Here is a 22,039-nt window from a genome sequence, read left to right as displayed (position 1 = left end):
AAGGTAGTAGGTTCCCCTACCGCCATCTTTATGATCTCTGCATACCAAGATCTCCTGGGCCACAAGAATCACCTCCTTCCCTTCCTGCTTGATCCTGCGAAGAAAGCGCAGAAGCAGCAGAACAGGAGGGAACGCACAGATTACTGAAAACTGATCCCACGGAAAAACCAAGGCATCTGTTCCGCATGCCAGCAGATCCTTTGTCCTTGACACAAAGTTGTCGATCTTTTTGTTGAACCTGGAAGCGAACAGGCACGTCAGGAATTCGCCATCTTTGACATAAAGATGTTGGGGTGAAGAAACCATTCTCTCGGGAAGAACTGTTGGCGACTCAAGTAGTCTGCTTGCCAATCTCTATTCCTGGAATGAAGACTGCCGATAGGCAAGGAATGTTGTCTTCTGCCCAAGATAGGATATGATTTACCTCTCTCTGGGCCGCACGACTTCTCGCGCCACCCTTGGTGATTGATATAGGCCACTAGTGTGGCATTGTCGGATTGGATCCGGACAGGACAATTCCGTAATCTGCGCTTCCAGGCTTTCAGGGCCAGATGAGCTGCCCGAATCTCTAGAATATTGATGGACAAGGTAATTTCTGATTTGGACCATCTTCCCTGGACAGACGCTTCTTCTAGGAATGCTCCCCAGCCCAGAAGGCTGGCATCTGTTGTTACCACTTTCCAGATAACTGGTAGAAATTATTTTCCTTTTTGGAGATACTGGCTTATCAACCAACTGAGGCAACTTTTGGGGATAAACGCATTGGGAAGTCTAGAGCTTGGACCTTCTTGTTCCAAGTTGACAGGATACTATTTTGCAGCAGTCTCGAATGAAACTGAGCATAAGGAACGGCCTCGAATGAAGCCACCACCTTTCCCAACAATCTCATGCAAAGTTGAATAGAAGGATTCTTCTTTGCTTTGACCACCTGAATCAGTTCCCTTATGGAACTGATCTTTGCCTGGGGCAAAAACACACTCTTCCGAGTTGTATCTATGATCAGATCCAAGTACTCCAATCTCCTTGATGGTTTTAAGGAGGATTTTTCTAGGTTGAGAATCTAACCTAGGTATTCCAGGTAGCTGCAAAAAGAACAGAACAGAAGAGGCGCCACCAGGTTAGAGCCAGTTGCATTTAATATATTTACAGGTGCATAAATCCACTTACATGAAATAAGAGAGATTTCCAGCACATTGTCCTCTTAGTGTGGTGCCAGTCCAGCGTTTTTTCGCCTGTTTGTAGCAAATTCATGTGTGAGGAGTCCTGTCCAGCAGGATTTCTGGATGATCAATGGGAGCTGGGACCGAGGCTTGGCTCTGGTCAGCGGTGGAACGCAGGTGTCGGGCGCGGTGACGTCACGGGCAGTAGCGATGAGGTTTCGGAGCATGTGCTCCGTATAGAAAAACAGGCGTGCTCCTTCTTCAAGCATAGGGGACATAGGCTGTTACAGCCTTATATGTGCATCGGTTTGCTGCCATCTAGTGGATGCAGTGAAAAACATCCACTAACATACTGTAGAATAGATGCACTGAAGTAATATAACAAATTCGGAGGAAAGATGGGGATACAAGAACTAGGGCAAATGGGCAGGGAGGGGGGTGGGAGCAGAAAAAATAAATACATTATATATATATATATATATATATATATATATATATATATATATATATATATATATATACACACACACACACACATATTGATATATGTACACACACATACATAAATAATATATAGATGATAAATACATATGCATAATTTTTATAAAAAATAAGCAATAATGACATAATAGATAAAATCATATATGGACAATACACTTTAAAATTATATTAATAATAGTTAATTGATTAATTCTGGTGTCACCGTTGCATGGGATAAATGAATACATAATAAAATTTTATATACATCTAATGATAAATTAATTGACCAAGAGACTTCTTAAAATTCAGGTTGAATTGATATAAGGATTAAAATAATGGCGAAAAGGTTGTGAAGTGTAAGCATTTAAAAATAGTCATGTAAGAAATTATTATATACATTTGTATATTTAAAAAACCTCATGCATATGAATATATAAAACATTGTGTTTGGTGAGAATGCCATTAAGAATATTCTAGTTGGGAAATATATAAACTGGGGGGGAACCATTTTTTTTTATACATATATTATTATTTTATGTATGGTGGGTACCAAAAACATGTTTGGGAGGGAAAAAAAATATATAATAATGAATATAATCAAGCCCCGCTTGGGTGTTCAACACCCCAAGACAAGGGCAAAGAAAAAAGGGGAGGGAAGGGGGGAGGGGGATAATGAGGAGGGAGGGAAGGGGGGAGGGGGATAATGAGGAGGGAGGGAAGGGGGGAGGGGGATAATGAGGGGGGGGGGGTTGGCAAGAAAAAGTTAGAGACTAAGTGAAAAGGAAAAAATTGATTAATTGAACATAATAGAATTACGCCTAATTACAGTACAACATATATGGATCTACTTACTAAGGATTGATACGCCCACCACCCCAAGGATTTAATTATTATGATAATCATCAAGACAAGAGTAATACCTAGGATAAAAGAACAAAAAAAAAAAAAAAATCGGAATATTGTTATAGAATCGTGGACATCTCGTTCATACCCCCAGGTGACAAGGCATCAAGGGAGTAGATCCAGAATGTTTTGCGCTCACAAAGCCTGTAAAACCTCTCTGCCTCAGACAGATTTTTTTGGCATTTGTTCCAATACCCATACCTTAAGGCCATCAGTGGAGCCTTTGTAACATTTGCAGAAATGACGAGGAACGCTATGTTTGTCTTTGCCTTTCTCGATCTTTCTGCAGTGCTTGCCAAGTCCCTGTCGAAGTGGACGAATAATGCGGCCTACAAAGAGTAGGTGGCAGGGGCAACAAAGGCAATAAACCACAAAATCAGATGAACAATTGTAAAATTCACTGATATCATAAGTTTTACCTTTGGTAGTGAATTGTTTCTGACCATGTTGTACGTAACTGCATGTTTTGCATAAAGATTTTTTGCTTTGAAACATACCAAACAGTGGGAGTAAGCATATGTGTGGTATAGACTGAGTAGGATGAGGTTTTAGCTTATTGGGGGCAATTTTATTTTTTATATTCGGTGCTCTTCTATATGTAACTTTGGGGATATTGGGCAGTAAGATTTTTAAATGTAAATCTTCTAATAGTATGGGCCAATGTTTCTTTAAGACTGATTCCATTTTTTTGTGGTCATAATGGAATCTGGTAGTAAACTGAACTGATTGATCAAAAACCCCTTTGTCTCTCTGTAATTCTGGATAGCCTTTATCTCTTAAGTTTTTTACTGAGTGCATTACTTTGTTCTGTGAAATCAGTGATATTTGTACAATTACGCCTTAGTCGGCAAAATTGTCCTTTAGGGATATTGTTTTTCCACTTATGATAATGGGAACTCCTGTAGTGTAATAGGGAGTTGCCGGCTGTTGGTTTGGAATAATTCCTAGCGTGGATTACATCCTCAACGTGATACAGCTCTAAGTCAAGAAATGCCAATTTTTCTGCATCTGAAACATGGGTAAAACTCAAGCCATGTGGATTGTCATTACAGTGGTTAACAAAATCTTGGATGTCTTGGGTAGAACCATTCCAGATAATGACAATATTGTCTATATATCTACAGTGGTAAATAAGATGTTTAGAATATGGATTGTTGTGCCATATGTACTTATGCTCCCATAAGCCCATTGACAAATTGGCAAACGAGGGAGCAAAGTTATATTTCCCATGGCAGTGCCTTGGACTTGCAAATAATATTGTTCCTCAAAGACAAAATTGTGCTGAAGATAAAACTCCGTACATTCGAAAATGAATTAGGCTTGTCTGTTGTTCAAGTATTGGTCCTGAAACAGGAAATGATCCAAAGCTGCTAGTCCAAAAGCAAGGGGAACTGATGTATAAATTGAACTTACATCCTGCGACATCCAAATATAGTCACTGTTCCAGGAGTAGGGTTTAAGTAGTTCAAGCAAGTGAGTGCCATGGCCTCCACCACATCTTTTCGCACCACCACCACGAACAATCTTTTGTGTTTTGGTTCCCAATTACCATTAGACATTAGCCTCAGTACTTTGGTCCATGACTCTTTTTTTAGTAATGAATCCCTCTCCAGTAGCTCCGCAAAAAAGAAAATACGACGGAAATGCGGCAGAGGGGGAAGAAAAAAACAGATGCGAGCCACTTCAAGTCTCGCAAACTGTAAAAATCTTCAACCTTCCAGTCATATTCTTTCTCCTGAAGAAACATTGCTAAAATTTTAGAAAAATCTGAGGTTTCCTTTTTGATTAAAGATTTTTATCGTACCCCCTATTTTTACCATATCCCCTAAAGTTCATAAAATTCTCACCAATCCCCGGGTAGACCCATTATAGCTGCTATGGACAGCATTACCTCAGGTCTGTCAAAATATATAGACTATTATCTCCAGCCTTTGGCCCAAGGTTTGCAATCATATATCAGAGATGGCACACACTTGCTTGAACTACTTAAACCCTACTCCTGGAACAGCGACTATATTTGGATGTCACCAAATGTAAGTTCATTATATACATCAATTCCACTTGCTTTTGGACTAGCAGCTTTGGATCATTTCCTGTTTCAGGACCAATACGTGACCAACAGACAAGCCTTATTCATCTTGCAATGTACAGAGTTTTGTCTTCAGCACAATTATTTTGTCTGAGGAACAATATTATGTGCAAGTCCAAGGCACTGCCACGGGAGCTAACTTTGCTCCCTCGTATGCCAATTTGTCAATGGGCTTATGGGAGCATAAGTACATATGGAACAACAATCCATATTCCAAACATCTTATTTACCACGGTAGATATATAGACGATATTGTTATTATCTGGAATGGTTCTACCCAAGACATCCAAGATTTTGTTAACCACTGTAATGACAATCCACATGCTTGAGTTTTACCCATGTTTCAGATGCAGAAAAATTGGCATATTTGACTTAGAGCTGTATCACGTTGAGGATGTAATCCACGCTAGGAATTATTCCAAACCAACAGCCGGGAACTCTCTATTACACTACAGGAGTTCCCATTATCATAAGTGGAAAAACAATATCTCTAGAGGACAATTTTGCCGACTAAGGCGTAATTGAACAAATATCACGGATTTCATAGAACAAAGTAATGTACTCAGTAAAAAACTTAGAGATAAAGGATATTCAGAATCACTGATCCAAGAGGCCTACACATACTACACACAAGACACACAATTACAGAGAGACAAAGGGGTTTTTGATCAGTTTGCTTTACTACCAGATTCCATTATGACCACAAAAAAATGGAATCAATCTTAAAGAAACATTGGTCCATACTAGTAGAAGATTTACATTTAAAGACCTTACTGCCCAACATCCCCAAAGTCACACATAGAAAAGCACCGAATATAAAAAAATACAATTGCCCCCAGTATGCTAAAACCTCGTCCTACTCAGTCTATACCACAGATACGCTTACTCCTATTGTTTGGTATGTTTCAATGCAAAAAATCTTTATGCAAAACATGCAGTTACGTACAACATGGTCAGAAACAATTCACTACCAAAGGTAAAACTTACGATATCAGTGAATTTTACAATTGTTCATCCGATTTTGTGGTTTATTGCCTTTGTTGCCCTGCCACCTACTCTATGTAGGCCGCACTATTCGTTCACTTCGACAGAGATTTGGCAAGCACCGCAGAAAGATCGAGGAAGGCAAAGACAAACATAGCGTTCCTCGTCATTTCTCCAAATGACAAGGGCGGCACAGTGGTGTAGTGGGTAGCACTCTTGCCTAGCAGTAAAAGGGGTCGCTGGTTCGTATCCAAACCACGACACTACCTCCCTGGAGTTTGCATATTCTCCCTGTGCCTGCATGGGTTTCCTCCGGGTACTCCGGTTTCCTCCCACACTCCAAAGACATGCTGGTAGGTTAATTGGCTTCTGTCCAAAATTGGCCCTGGTATATGAATGTGAGTTGGGGACCTTGGATTGTAAGCTCCTTGGGGGTAGGGACTGATGTATGTGTGGAGTGCTGCGTGGATTGACGGCACTATATGGGTACCTTAAATAAATAGGGATAATTCTAGACACGCACCCACACTCAGGTTGAACTGGATGGACTGGTGTCTTTATTCAACCTTACTATGTAAATGTCACAAAGGTTCCACTGATGGCCTTAAGTTATGGATACTGGAACAAATGCCAAGAAATCTGTCTGAGGCAGAGAGGTTTTACAGGCTTTGTGAACGCGAAACATTCTGGATCTACTCCCTTGATGCCTTGTCACCTGGGGGTATGAACGAGGCTTTAGAGATGTCCACGATTCTATAAAAATATTCAGATTTTTTGCTCTTTTTGCTTTTATCCTAGGTATTACTCTTGTCTAGATGATTATCATAATAATTAAATCCTTGAGGTGGTGGGCGTATCCATCCTTAGTAAGTAAATCCATATACAAATGGCAAAAAAGTTGGTTCCGATTAGGAATGAAACACCCAAGTAAATAGGCACCACATCCCTGAGAAGATATAAATAGCAAGCAAGGGGGAGGAAAGGGATTTTGCCGGTGCAAACAGACAAATGTGGAACTTGTCTCATGCAGTGCGAGTGACGGTAACTGGAATATTTTCCTGCATTATCAAAAAATTCTTTTGAAGACCTGTATCCACCATCAGGCTTTGTTTAAATAGTTTAAATTATACCTTCCTGTCCCCTGTGATTGCACCAAAAGTGGCCAAATCAGTTTGTTCGGTGCTAGTGGATGGTTGGCGGCGATTGACCAGGGCTGGGGCTACATAGGGAACTATATGAGTGTTGGATGATATTACCTTCTCTGGCTTGCATATCCCTTGATAAAGCGACAAAGCGAAACATGTCGGGCTAGTATGCTTGCAACTGTATCATCTCCCAAAAATTAAATACACTCAAAATTTTGTTTGACCACTGTAACTGTATCAAAACTGTATTTTATGTGAATCCATGTATTGTCTATATATGTTTTTTAACTTGAAATGTTAAATTAAAATTATCTTTTTTCGAAAATTTCTATTTATCTGTTTGCACCATCAAAATCCCTTTCCTCCCCCTTGCTCGCTATTTAAATCCATATACGTTGCACTGAAATTAGGCCGTAATTCTATTATGTTCAATTAATCAATTTTTTCCTTTTCACTTAGTCTCTAACTTTTTCTTGCCAACCCCCCCACCCCCACTATCCCCCCCCCCCCCCTTCGCTCCCCTTTTTTCTTTGCCCTTGTCTTGGGGTGTTGAACACCCAAGCGGGGCTTGATTATATTCATTATTATATATATATATATTTTTCCTCTCAAACATGGTTTTGGTACCCACCATGCATAAAATAATAATATATATAAAAAAAGACATGGTCCCCCCCCCCCCCCCCCATTCAAGTTTATATATTTCCCAACTAGAATATTCTTTTTTTTTTAATTCTTTATTTTATTTTTGAAAGGTAATCATATGAAAATACAGATACATTCCGGGAGAATAGTCTCTCCAATGGCACTCAAAAGTACAGTCATTTTATACATAGGAATAGCTTACATTATCCATGGGGTACATCAGTTTGCAGAAGGATAGGGAGGTTCTGTATTACACATGACCACTCTTAACGGCAAATACCGTATTTTATATAAAAAGGAAGGTAGCGTGGATCCTTTTGATCCCGAATGAGGAGAAAAGAAAAAAAAAAAAGGGGGGGGGGAAGAACACGCAAGGTCGATATATCGTGGGAGGTTAGATCATAAGCTTACTGTATTCCTCAGAGTATACAAATTCGTGCCACCAAAACCATTTTTTTGAAAATTGCTCACTGAGGCCCTTCTCTATGGCCACCAAGTCTTCCATTGCCCTTATCTCTGACACCTTTCTCAACCACAAGGCCACCGAGGGGGGCTGCGCCCGCTTCCAAAACAGGGGGATGCAACTCTTTGCCGCCGTACTCAGGAGAGAGATAATTGATTTCTTATAAACTTTGGTGGGGATCTCGTGGTGGTGAAGAAGGAAGAATTCAGGGGTCTCTGGTATCTCTCGGTCTGTGAATTTTTGCACTATGCGACGTACTTCCGTCCAGAAAGGACGGAGGGTTCGACAGAACCAGAAGACATGGAGCAGTGAGCCAGTCTCCTCCCCACATCTCCAACAAAGGCTTGTACTCTGGGGGAACATCTGATGTATTCTTTCCGGGGTGTAGTACCACCGGACTAGTAGCTTGTATCCCGCCGTGTCTGGCGCAGCAAGATGTCATATGAGCGAAAAGAAAGAGCCGATCTATTTGTTTCTCTGTAAATTGCACCCCTAGGTCCCGTTCCCACTTGGATATGTAAGGAGATCTGGAGTCTTGGGGTTGAGCAAGTAATAATTGGTAAGTCAGGGAGATAGCATGTCAGCGGAGTGTGTTCCAAGCACATCAGTTCAAAGGGGGTTAATTGCCTCCCAAACAACTCAGATGGGGGTAGGGAGCCAATAAAATGGGTTAACTGAATCTTGCCAAAACGATAAACCCGCCAGGGCTGGATCCTCTGTGATTTGTTGCCTGTTCTTCCACCCGCCATTGGTAAGAAAGTGTCTTGCTTGAGCTCGCTCAACCTCCAGCAGCTTCAAGAATAGGGGGTCTTCGAGACCTGGAGCAAAAGCTGGGTTTCTAACAATTGGAGTGAGTGGGGACGGAAGCGGTGCGACCAAAAAAATTGTGGAAAACTTTGCGGACCGTTTGCCACGTTTCCCCCACCGTCGGGTGGTTAATTATTCGGTCAAGTATGGGCTTATTACACCAAAGCAACGATTCCAGTCTGGTCTCTGCTAAGGCATATTCTATTTGCACCCAATGCTTCAAGGCACTATGCCGACACCAGTCTAATACCCTGGTCAGATGGCATGCCATTAGGTAGAGATTAGCGTCCGGTAAGGCAATACCCCCCTCGTAGCTTGGGTAGACGAAGGAGGGTCTGGGCCAAGCGTGGTGGTTTTTGAGCCCAGACAAACCTGACAAAGGTTTTATTGACCGCTTTAAGGAAGGACGCGGGAATACGTATAGGAAGAGCCTGGAAGTGGTACAGTATCCGAGGCATGATGTTCATTTTTATTATGGCACAACGTCCAAACCAGGAGAACATTCCTTTCTGCCAGGTCTGGATATCTTTTTTCTATAGCTGTTAAGAGGGGAGGGAAGTTGAGAGGGAAGATTTTTTCTATTCTGCTTGGCAGATAAATGCCCAAGTATTTAATGCGGGATGAGGCCCATTTAAAAGGGAAATCTACTCTAATCAACTCAGCTAAGGATGATGGTAAAGCAATCTCTAGTGCCTCGGATTTCTGGTAATTAATGCAGAAAAAAAGACAGTTTTTCATACATCTTCAATTCTGCAAGCAGATTTGGGATGGACGTCAATGGACTGGTCGGGAAAAAAAGCAGATCGTCTGCAAATGCTGCTATTTTTGGGGAAAGGGTGGCATTCAGTCTAAGCCCCGTGATATTCGGGTTGTCTCTGATAAATCTTAGAAAAGGTTCAAGGGTCAGGATAAATATCAGAGGCGACAGGGGACACCCCTGTCTTGTCCCATTTGTTATCAGAAATGGTGAAGAAAGGTGACCGTTCACTTTGACCTGCGCCGAAGGACAAGAATAGATTGTTTGCACCCATTTCATCAAGCGCTCTCTAAGACCTATACTCCAAAGAGAAAAGGCTAACTTACCCTGTCGAACGCTTTCTCAGCGACCGTCGACAGGAGCACCATCGGGGTTTTTAGTTTCCGTGCTCCATATATTAGGTTGATTGCTTTGGTTGTGTTATCACGTGCCTCCCTCGAGGGAACAAAGCCCACTTGGTCAGACTGAATCAATTGAGAGATCAGATCTATCAGCCGGAGAGAATTTTTGTGAACATTTTCAGGTCTATGTTTAGTAATGAGATCGGCCTGTAGCTTTGGCATAGTAGGGGGTCCTTGCCCTCCTTCGGAATCATAGTAATGTGTGCGCGTAGTGTGTCAACTAGAATATTCTTAATGGCATTCTCACCAAACACAATGTTTTATCAATTCATATACATGAGGATTTTTAACCACTTGCTTACTGGGCACTTAAACCCCCCTCCTGCCCAGACCAATTTTCAGCCTTCAGCGCTGTCACACTCTGAATGACAATTGCGTGGTTATACAGCACTGTATCCAAATGAAATTTTTATCATTTTTTTCCCACATATAGAGCTTTCTTTTGGTGGTATTTAATCACACCTGGGATTTTAATTTTTTGCTACACAAACAAAAAATATGGAAAATTTTGAAAAAAAAAAAAAAAAATCATGTTTAATAGTTTGTTATAAAATTTTCCAAACAAGTCATTTTTCTCCTTCATTGATATGCGCTGATGAGGCGGCACTGGTGGACACTGATAGGCGGCACTGATAAAATGGCACTGATGGGCCCGGATGGCTGGCACTGATAGGTACCACTGATAGATGACACTGATGTGCAGCACTGTTGTTCTGGCACTGATTGTGGGCACTGATAGGTGGCACTGTGGGCACTGATGGGTAGCGCTGGTGGGCACTGGTAGGCAGCACTGTTGCTTATTGCTGGGTGGCACTGGCAGGGGGCACAGGTGGGCACTGGTGATCTGGCGGCAGCTCTCCATGATCGGGACTTATGTCCCTCTCACGGCCGCTGGTGATCGCCTTTTTTTTTTCTCCTCACGCTGTCAGCGTGAGCAGAAAAAATAGCCGATTACCGGCTCTGTTGACATCACATGATCAGCTGTCATTGGCTGACAGCTGATCAAGTGGTAAGGGGTCGGGATCGACTGCTTACTCTGATCTGTGATCCAGCGAGTCCCATAGCCTGCAGGGCGCGCACGGCCGCTAGGGCATGGGACGACGTCAATAGAAGTAGTTCCGGCAAAGCAGGCCTGTGCTGTAGCCGTAATTTGGCTATAGCGCGGATCTCAAGTGGTTAAATATACAAATGTATATAATAATTTCATACATGACTATTTTTAAATGTTTACACTTCACAACCTTTTTGCCATTATTTTAATCCTTATATCAATTCAACCTGAATTTTAAGAAGTCTCTTGGTCAATTAGATGTATATAAAATTTTATTAGGTCTTATTCATTTATCCCATGCAACGGTGACACCAGAATTAATCAATTATTAATATAATTTTAATGTGTATTGTCCATATATGATTTTTATCTATTATTTGTTATTATTGTTTATTTTTTCTAAAAATTATGTATTTATCTATTTTTTCTGGTCCCCCCTCCCTTCCCATTTGCCCTAGTTCTTGTATCCCCAGCTTTCCTCCGAATTTGTTATATTACTTCAGTGTTTGCAGCTATTCTACAGTATGTTAGTGGATGTTTTTCACTGCACCCACTAGATGACAGCAAACCGATGCACATATAAGGCTGTACACAGCCTATGTCCCCTAAGCTTGAAGAAGGAGCACGCCTGTTTGTTTATACAGAGCGCATGCTCCGAAACGTTGTCGCTACTGCCCGTGATGTCACCACGCCTGACGCCTGCGTTCCACCGCTGACCAGAGCCAAGCCTCGGTCCCAGCTCCCATTGATCGTCCAATAATCCTGCTGGACAGGACTCCTCACACATGGATTTGCTACAAACAGGCTAAAAAGTGCTGGACGAACACCACACTAAGAGGACAATGTGCTGGAAATCTCTTATTTCATGTAAGTGGATTTATGCACCTGTAAATATATTAACTACAACTGGCTCTAACTTGGAGGCACCTCTTCTGTTCTTTTTGCATGTTCTGGTGTCTGCTCTCAACTTCCCCCTTAAGGCTTGCCCTGGTGCACGGACTTGTTGTAATAATAAACAGGTTAATTTTCCCTTCTCTCCCCCATTTCCCTTTAGGGCTCTTTCACACGGGGGATCCGTATGTCCGTTTTTCATCCTTCCGTTTTCGGATGAAAAACGGACATACATGTATCCCTATGGAGCGTCGGATGTCAGCGGTGACATGTCCGCTGACATCCGACGCCGCTCCGATCCGAAAAGTGTAACGGAGGAAAAACCTACTTTTCCATCCGTTTTCGGATCGGATCGGGTGACGACGGACACTACGGTCCGTCATCATCCGATCCCCCATAGGGGAGAGCGGCGCTCTGACAGGTCCGTAGCTGCACAGCGTGCAGCGATGGACCTGTCATCTTTCTGCTCAGCGGGGATCGGCGGAGCGATCCCCGCTGAGCCAGCGGGTGTTCACGGGGCGGATCATCACTGATCCGCCCCGTGTGAAAGAGCCCTTAGTTTTTACCCTCTTCATTTGCACTGAAATTTTCATGACAAGGACTTGTTTGAAAGGACATTTTTTATCATTTCATACCAAGTGCCAACGTCACTATCCCTTGTGATTTCAGGTAGCTGACTGTGGTGACCAAAGTTTGGTTTAAGCGGGCTACCGACTGATCAAGAGCAGATAGTCTAAGTAAGCTAGAATCGTTATACCCTGAGCCCTTAATCTGGCTAAAGGGGGAGCCAAGACCTTTGTAAACACTCGGGGTGCAGTAGCTAGACCGAAAGGCAGAGCCACAAACTGAAAATGAAGGTTTTCTATCTCGAAGCGTAGATATTTCTGGTTAGCGGGAAAAAAAGGTACATGGAGATAAGCATCCTTGATGTCGATTGACGCTAGCAGTTCTCCACCTAGTAGAATGGAGACCACTGATCGGATTGACTCCATGCGAAAAGAGCGGATATTCAAAAACCGGTTTAGATCTTTGAAATCTAAACTGGGTCTGACATCCCTGTTTGGTTTTGGTACCGTGAAAAGGTTTGAATAAAACCCTAATCCTCGCTCTTCCATGGGGACCACCAATATCACCTTTTGAGACAAGAGATGATCCAAAGCCAGAAAGAGAGACAACTTTTTTTTTTTTTTTTGGATCTCTGGGAACGTTTGATCTAAGAAAATGAGATGTTGAGGAAGCCACCCATTTGTCTCGACGCTGTTCCTGCCAGACCCTTGAGAACTGCAGAAGCCTTCCCCCCACTCAAGCGAGCAGGGTCACCCCTTCATAAGGAGGTTTTAGTATTTTGTTTAGTGGGTTTCCTCCCCCAGGGACTCTTTTGACCCTGGGGTTGACCCTAAGGTTTACCTCTTGAACTTGACGGTGGAGGCCGTCGTGACTGCCTGGAGGCTGATGCTCCTGGCACTGGAGAAGAAGCTTGTTTAAAAGAAAAACGCTTAAACTTTTTCTTAACTGGTAAAAGGGAACTTTTTCCATTAGAAATGCTTTGGATGTATTTATCCAGATTGTCCCCAAAAAACCATTCACCGTGAAATGGAAAATTAGCCAACAGCTTTTTGCATGGCGCTTTAGCTGACCAATTTTTCAACCACAGAATTCTACGCACATGCACCAGGCCGAGCATAAGCCGTGAGGCCTGGAGAATAGAATCTCTCATAGCGTCTATTGTAAAACATAACGCCTCTGATATCCCGGCCAAATCTTGGGCCTGCTGATCAGAAATAATCTTGAGTAGCGGTTTAAACTGGTCTTTTAAGGACTGACACCACTGAACCTGCCAGAGAAATATTGTTTTCAAATAGGAATTCCAACTTCTGATCCTTCAGCATTTGAGCACTGTCTACCGGACAAGTCAAGTTTTTATTCACAGAGGATAAAGCAGCGTCAATTGCTGGAATCCCCCATTTCTTATTAAACTCTTCCTCCATAGGATAAAGTGTTGAAAACTTTTTGAAGGAAAAAACTTTATCTGGGTGCTCCCACTCAGAATACATAAGCTTTTTTAGTAATGAATGGATAGGAAAAGCATGAATAGCTTGGGGAAGCTTTAGCGAACCCAAACAAGAAGTGGGCTCATTGACTGACTCCGCTACTGGCAGCAAAAATGTGGAGCGGACCAATTCAGTGAGAGATTGTACCAATAACCTTTCTTGTGAACCCGATCCTTCCGTATTAGACTCTTCAGAAGTGGAGTCATTAGCCTCTTACTGGTCGCCTGAAAGAAATTTGCCATCTCTCGCCCCCTGTTCCTCAGTTTGAGGGTCCTGGGTAGTGGAAGGAGACCTGTTACGCTTAGTCCCACTCTGGGATGCGATTAAGGCATCAATCTTTTGTTCCAAGCCTAAAATGGTTGAGGAAAAAACATCTTCAGTAATATATACAGGGGCTGCAGTGTTAAGAGCAGCTGCAACACCCGACGTCCCTGATGGCTCACTCTGACCAGCCATATCACTCTCAGGAGAGAATGCCATCTTTTTTTAGATGATACTAGGCTTCCTTGTGGCTGTAGAAGTCTTTCTATAGCCCTTTTTTGAGGTGTTTTTACCCCCCCTTCTGACCATAGCCCGAAGCACAAAGCAGAGGTACTACCAGAAGGAACGCATCTCCACTGCTTGAGCAGTAGTCCAGCCCTGCCACTGCTATTAATGCTCAGCCTGATGCAATAGTAAATGTGTCAAAAGGAATGCCTGTGTCACCAATCCTCTTTCATGCCCCTCTTTGCTCTTGTGTCCCTCTGTCAGCTTGCAGCAGCAATAATGGTGCTTTTAAAAAACACATTCCCGCGCTGGACGTTGGAGGACGCCAATGCTGCGCTAAGCCCCACCCCCTTCGTCGCCTTCGGCCCCCTCCTCTTTTATTTAAAAAAGAGCTTTTCCGCGCAAGCGCGGGCCTCTGATCCCACGGAATCACTCTGAGGGGAAAAAATGGCGAGGAGAGAGCCTGGAAGCCGCCGAGTAGGGCGGCGTGCTGATTGTTTTTTTTTTTTCTCCTGACGCTCTTCCTCGTGAAGAGGGGGAGAGTACAGCACAGGTGGGGGGTGTCTGGTGAAGAGGAAACCCCCCCCAGACTTACAGGAGGTCTGCTACTAGCTGGAGAAAAAAAAAAGGCTGTTCCGGGGACAGCGTGATCTCTTCGAGGAAGCATGAGAAGGTATGTGCTCCAAACAGCCCCCAGTGGAGACATTTCATTAAAAAATTCAAAAATGTCTTAGAAAACTCCACTTACCTTTCCTGCCGCAGGGTTTTCTGTGGTAAAAACCAACAGTCCCAATCTTCACTCTTCACGGTGGGTTCCGTTAACAAACATTTAGGAGCCGGGGACCCTCGGGGAACCCACAATCCTGGACCTGTAATAGCATCCCGCCAGTAAAACTTTATGGCCTTAATACCAAAAGTACTGGATCCTGGGATCCAGCTCTCTAAAAAGAGAAGCGTTTACAGGCAAAACCTCGTTTCTTCGGACACGAGGCCCAGGTAACATTCAAATCGGTCTAAAAGACCCTTTGAATGGATCCGGCGGCATAGCTAGCCCCAGCAAGGATTGCTCCAGTGGAGCTCAGCACAGCACATCTTCACTCGTGACCAACACCTTAGACACTGGCAAAAAAAACTGAGGTACTCCCAGTAGTGGTTATATAGGGAGTGGACTTCTTGTCTTAGGGTTTGCCAGTGTCCATCACCTGAAGGTGGCCTATAACCCACATAGTAACTACTATGGCTCTGTGTCCCGTGATGTACGATAAGAAATAATGCATTTTGGGTGGCAAACTTATGAAGGCAATCTATACACTAGGGGCGGAACCTCTGGGGAAATCTAGTATGGAAAAGAACCTGGGGGTCCTAGTAGATGATAGGCTCAGCAATGGCATGCAATGCCAAGCTGCTGCTAGCAAAGCAAACAGAATATTGGCGTGCATTAAAAAAGGGATTCATTACAGGGATAAAGTGACAATTCTCCCACTCTACAAGAGTCAATCCAGCCGCACCTAGAGTATGCTGTCCAATTCTGGGCACCAGTCCTCAGGAAGGATGTACTGGAAATGGAGCGAGTACAAAGAAGGGCAACAAAGCAAATAAAGGGTCTGGAGGATATTATGAAGAAAGGTTGCGAGCACTGAACTTGTTCTCTCTGGAGAAGAGACCCTTGAGAGGGGATAGGATTTCAATTTACAAATACACTACTGGTGACCCCACAATAGGGATAAAACTTTTTTGCAGAAGGGAATTTAACAGGACACGTGGCCACTCATTAAAATTAGAGGAAAAGAGGTTCAGCTATAAACTACGTAGAGGGTTCTTTACTGTAACAACGGGGAACATCGATAGTTTCAAAAACGTATTAGATAAGCACCTGAACTACCACAACATACAGGGATATACAATGTAATACTGACTTATAATCACACACATAGGTTGGACTCGATGGACTTGTGTCTTTTTTCAGCCTCACCTACCATGTAACTATATGTAACTATGTAACACAGGATATCTAGTCAACTTCATGCAGAATTTCCAGAGGCGAACATAGGCATTGAGCACCTTGAGCTTCAGATTGGAGAGGAACTTGCTGGTTTGCTTCAACTAGCATGCTAGGTCAATTAGTTGTGGAAGAGATTCCCCAGAGCTCCTGATATGCGACTTCTTCCGATTAGGGCAAGTGTGGAAACAGCAGCAGTAAAGTATCCTGGTAGGTGTACTGCGGGTAATTTTGATCAGTTCTATACTAGGTTCTCCAGAAAAAAGTAAGTAGCTTCAAAGCAGCTTGAAACAAAAAAGGCCCGATGATTTGGAAACATCCTAGCGGTTAGCTCACATTTCCTAACACTGGTAATCACAGACATGGTACTCTCCGTTATGACTGACTGCTCAAACTTGATTGTCTCAAGCACTGTTTGAATAAGGCTGTCAATCCTCTCCTTAAGGTTAGAGGCTATGCCCTCAAAAAGCTCACCTTTGCTAAGGGTGACCATGCATGTTACTCAGCATGTAGCAGGTCGCTCCATCATAGTGATGTTGGAACACAAGCTGCATACAGTACAGGACAAAGGCTGTTCAAAATCATTACAAGTGGGATTTCCAAATACAATGTGACTGAAGGCTGGCCAGCATAGCAAACACCAACAGGCCCACTAACAAAAACATGTCAAGAAAGGCTCAACAGATTCAGAGAGCAGCTTGTAGCATCTCATGCCCAAAACTGGCATCTTAGGAGGCCTGAACATCCATCTGATGGAACCTAAAAAACATTTGAATGGAAGCCAAGGTGGCAGTGTTACAATTCTGGGAAACAGAAGCCTGATGCTGTAAAGCAATGGTCCTCAACCTCAGTACTCAAACACCCCCAACAGGCCATGTTTGCAGGTTTCCCTTTATCTTGCACAGGTGCTTTAAATCAGAGTCAATGGCTTGGTATTTTGGACAGCTATTTTATCTAAGAGAAATTCCCAAAACATGGCCTGTTGGGGGTACTTGAGGACTGAGGTTGAGAACCACTGCTGTAAAGCCAATAAAGCACTAAGGCTAAGTTCACACTGGCTTTGAAAGCAGGCTTTGAGGGGAGTTTTTAGCGCTTCTCAAACGCCTATGTAAATGATACTATGGATAGCACACAGTGCTGTTCACATTATCAAAACATGAAGTGGTAGTGGCATGTTGCTTCAAAATTGAAGCCTCGAGTTGAGTCTGGAGGAGTTTGAAGCCTTTCAACGCCTCCCTTTCAAGTCTATGGTAACGTTCCGCAAACGCACTGGCAGGCATTTGTGGTGCAGTTGTGGCGCATTAAAATGAGTTTTAAAAAAAATCATACAGGAGGAATATAATGTCCCCCAATGACCTGTAATGATAGAGAAGAGCATAGAGTGCCCTGCAGTCATTTCCTTCCTGTTTGTGCTGCTTGAAGATGGCTGACATTAACTTCTGAGGGTGGGTGCATAAGTCATGATACAGGGCATGAAAGTCCCCTTTAGAATATCTCTGAGACACAACTGGATGTACTTAATAGTGCCTGGATGTCCTTCTGCTCTTGCTCTGCTCAGCCAATTGCTCATATATCAGAATCAACTGCAGGAGACCAAACATGAGATAAAGCATAGTAAAGGAACCCATGCTGTTGCCTTCCCTGCTAATGGAGTATGCACAGGGAACATTCACCATGACAAGCCACACCTCAAATTATTTCCTGTAATAATGTCACTTCCCATTAAAAAAATTTAAATAAAACATAGGCGTTTGTGGAGCAGTTTTAACACGCCTTAATGTGCACCAAGCACTTTAAAACAGTGCACAGGGCATTTGGGGAGCATTTTTAAAGCATCATTAGCGCTTGTAAAACACCAGTCCAACTCCCATACTAAAGCGCATTAACGCCAGTCTATCGCTTATACTAAAGTGCATTAACGCTATAGGAGTGTTTGTTGGGAGTGAGAAATGTAGTCAAGCGTGAACAAGTCCTAACAAATCTGGCAAAGTGCACCTTAACAGGAAAGGGAGGAACCTTATCCATCAGAAGAGACGCCTTCATGATAACTCGCCTGATCCAACTAGCAATAGTTAAGCGAGAGGCAGAAACTTTAGAAGTGTTAATTGTACAATGATGATAGTGAAAAATGAGCCGAATGTTTTGGCAAAAAAAAAAAAAAAAAGATCATAGAAGCAAAATGTCCATAAATTAGTATAAACTTGTGCAATATGAGCTTCTATGAGCGTTTTTTATGCTGCTTTTTTTGCCAGAGGTTCTGGCTTTTTTTCAGCCGCCTAGTGTGCATGGACCCCGAGTATGTCCGGATACCACATCCTCTGGGCCAAATGAGTGTGATGAGAATCACCACAATGCCCTCCCTTCTAGATCCTGCAGAGTAGGTCAGGGAGAAACTGAAGGAGCGCTAAAACAGACCAGGCTGAACTGATTCCATCTGGGCACCAAGAGGTGCTCATCAGGCATAATCCACACAAAAAGCTTAAAGGCCTTCTGATGGAAAGCCCATTTCCCTGAATCCAGATGCTGGCAAGTGAGAAAGTCCACCAGCCAATTTTTAGTGCCTGGGATGTGTACAGTGGACAGGGCCAGAATGTAAAGTTCTGCCCAAAAAGGATCACGTTTGCTTCCCTCAGAGCAGTATGCCTCCTAGATGAATGATGTAAGCCATGTTATTGTCCAAATGTATTCTTGGCAGGTGTGCTTGAAACACAGGATTCTGGCATTGAAGGGACAAACTGAATTGCCCCAATTTACAGAATACTCATTGCAAGGCGAGACTCCAGTAACAACCAAATCCCCTATACAGAGAAGGAGCTCACGGCTGCTCCCCAACCCAGCAGGCTAGCATCCATGGCGAGTCCACGATTGTCAAGGAAAAGGCTTCTTCAACTCCTGTGCCTGACTGAAAACCACCAGAACAAGGAAGAGTTTGGCCTCCCCCTGATGCGCTGGACACAGAAGTTGTAGGGACCCATACAGCCTTTGTTTTTTAGAGGAGAGGAAGACAGTTCTCTTCCCCCTTTGACTTTCTTGATCTACTTATACAAGGAGGACCCAAACAGATGACTGCCTTCAAAGGGCAACTTCTCAAGGCAGTTTGCTGCAAGGAAGTTCTGCTGACTAGCATTTATACCAGAGAATCCTGTGCATGTGTTCAGACAGAAGTCTCAGCTGGTGTAGGGATTTTTAGTGACTACAAACCTTCCCTGCCTGCAGAGTACAATTTCACAGCAGGAGAGATTTGCCCATATGCTGGCTGGGGAAATCGGTTAATTTTTTTTTTTTTTTTCACCGAACCTGCTGGATGAACGAGAAAAAAAAAAAATATATAATCACATTTGGCCTTTGATTCGGTAGTCAAGGTCCACAAATTTTAGAAGAACAGGTAGTAAAGTACATGAGTCGCATCGTAACATGTCAAGGTAGTAGGACCACAAAGAGAGATAAAAGAAAGGACAAAAACAATATACCATAATGGGTACTCATTAAGCAAGTGAAGGGCGCGACTATAAGACTATAGTGTAACTGAAAGAAAAAGACAGGCCCAGGAGAACCAGAGAAGTTTTCAGTGTTTATAGGCTCCTGAAATGTAAACTCTCTATAACATGTCAAATATGCTAGAGTAGGGACCATTGGACTTAGCGATATATTTTTGCGTGTGCTTATAAAAGTAAACCTATGGGTAATTCAAGCCTATAAATAAGGTTTTCCAGGCACAAACAGTAGATCAAAATGGGAACTAAAGTACCAAAAACATACATACATCTTATGCCATCAGCTGCAGGTCTTGTGGCTTTTGAGTTACCCCATAAACGGGTAGTGTAACTGTAAGGATTGGTTTATACATCTGTACGTTACTGCAACTAATGTTGCATGGGAAGTCTTGTACAATCAAATGCAGTGGTTCAACTTCCAAATTGGGGCCTATTTTTTAAAAAATACCACTTGCTGCAGCATCCAAATAGAACACCTCTCATAGGAATGCTACAGCATTAAAACACACAATACATACATGTTATTGCATGGAGCTATATATAACATTTCCAACTCTATGAAAAGCACATATAAAAATATCTATAAATGCATGCAAAACAAAAAAAATACCATAGTGCCTCCTAATGTAATATTTGAATACTCATTTAAATTGCATACATTTTTAGCATGAGTGTAAACAGGTCTGTGCGGTGTATTTTTCTTACTTACTTGTCTTCCCCTAAAACAACACCGAATCCAGCATGTTCCACTCTTGTTACCTTTGGATCATACCAGCCTATCATTTGTCCAGCTGCATACACATTCTGTAAATGTCCACCCTAGAAAAAAGCAAATACATTTTAAGTGATTCACCCCTAAAGTAGTTCTATTATGCAAAACCTAATCATAAAGATTATACATTCTGGTTAACCAACAAGTATGTAGTGTGAAGCTCTATCTAATTAATCCATTTAATTTATATTTAGGTATGACCTCACACTAGACAGTTGTCAATAAATTTAAAGAGTGTAATATTAGCTGGCCACACGTTATAATCTGCTTGTACAACCATCGTTATATTTACTATATAGTGCAGAAGCCTACCCAATTGAATTGAAATTGTGAACTTAGGTACAGGGGGAACAAAGTGATCAGAGGCTTACAGCTCTGTCATGCTTGTAAGTCCTTGCCTTATCATTTGTAGAATCATAACTGGAGGACTGCCTTTGTAGCTAAAAACGTACAACAATTAATTCTCAAAATTCACAGAAGCAGCACTGAATTCTGCCCTCTCTTTATATTTTGGAAGGCCTAAAGACTGCCAAGACACTGCTTGGAGAAGGAAGCAGAGGTATCTGAGCTGCTAAGAGAAACAAATTGTTGCATCTGCTGTAAACTGAGGATAGATTACTCCACAGTGTCTGCAGATACAGAGATCTGCAATGGCTTGTTGTAAAGCCCAATTACTGCTTGTTAAGAACATGTCAATACTTAAACATCAATAGCCTGGCCACAGCTTTGCTTTAAGATTGCTAGGAAACATTAGGTGCTATGCTGTGCATGTGCCCATCTAAAATATTGTCCATCCGTAAACGTAAAAGAGTCGCCACATACGGAACCTAATTGTTTCTGCAAAGTTACATGTGTATGAGTGTTGGAGCCATGGGGATTCAAAGAACAGTAACATGTTATTCACATAAAGGTCGTGAATGGGTTGTGTCAAATGGTTAGTCTAGATGCAAACAGAACTTTTGTAACAAAGTTCAATGCAGTTTATATTATCCAAACTATGGAGATGGCTTTCCCTTTTTTGTACAGCAATAATGTACCATGTCTCACCTGTCCACTGTCTACCACATAAATAATAATATCTGCTTTTTCTTCAACAAGTCTCTGTTTTAAAGCAGCCAGGTCAGATGTATCGTAGGTAAAACCACCATCAGATTTCACAATTGTTAAAGGCACGGTGCATCCAGGAGGAAAAACAACTTTTCTTCCTTCATCAAGCTCTACGAGACCTATAAGAAAAAAAAATGCTATACACTTAATTGTATAAAAATACAAACGTAAATTTAAATACCAGTTAGACTCAAGAGCAGTGCAGCTATGGGCTTATTTGCTAATAACTTATGATACAGAGGGACATTTTTTGGGAGGACAAACAAGGCTCTTTTGGTCGTATTGTAGAAGAACAAAATAGAAAAAAGAAGAATTTTGACTTACTTGTAAAATTCTATATAGGGCCAACAGGCC

General features: G+C 42.4%; 1 protein-coding gene across 1 annotated transcript in view; it reads right to left on the bottom strand.

Moving 5' to 3' along the window:
* Nucleotides 1-22,039, bottom strand: part of RARS1 (arginyl-tRNA synthetase 1) — a 217,756-nt gene that overhangs the window by 52,071 nt on the left and 143,646 nt on the right. Inside the window, exons 10-11 of the mRNA XM_073620712.1 lie at nucleotides 21,626-21,804; nucleotides 20,516-20,625 (exon numbers count right to left, since the gene is read on the bottom strand). Of these exons, the coding sequence (XP_073476813.1) occupies nucleotides 20,516-20,625; nucleotides 21,626-21,804 (289 nt within the window). The remainder of the gene's footprint in view (nucleotides 1-20,515; nucleotides 20,626-21,625; nucleotides 21,805-22,039) is intronic.

This window comes from Aquarana catesbeiana, linkage group LG03 (assembly GCF_042186555.1).
Source record: "Aquarana catesbeiana isolate 2022-GZ linkage group LG03, ASM4218655v1, whole genome shotgun sequence".
NCBI classification, from domain to species: Eukaryota; Metazoa; Chordata; class Amphibia; order Anura; family Ranidae; genus Aquarana; species Aquarana catesbeiana.
Note: the sequence above shows the minus strand (reverse complement) of the source record. Positions and strands in the feature narration are given on the sequence as shown.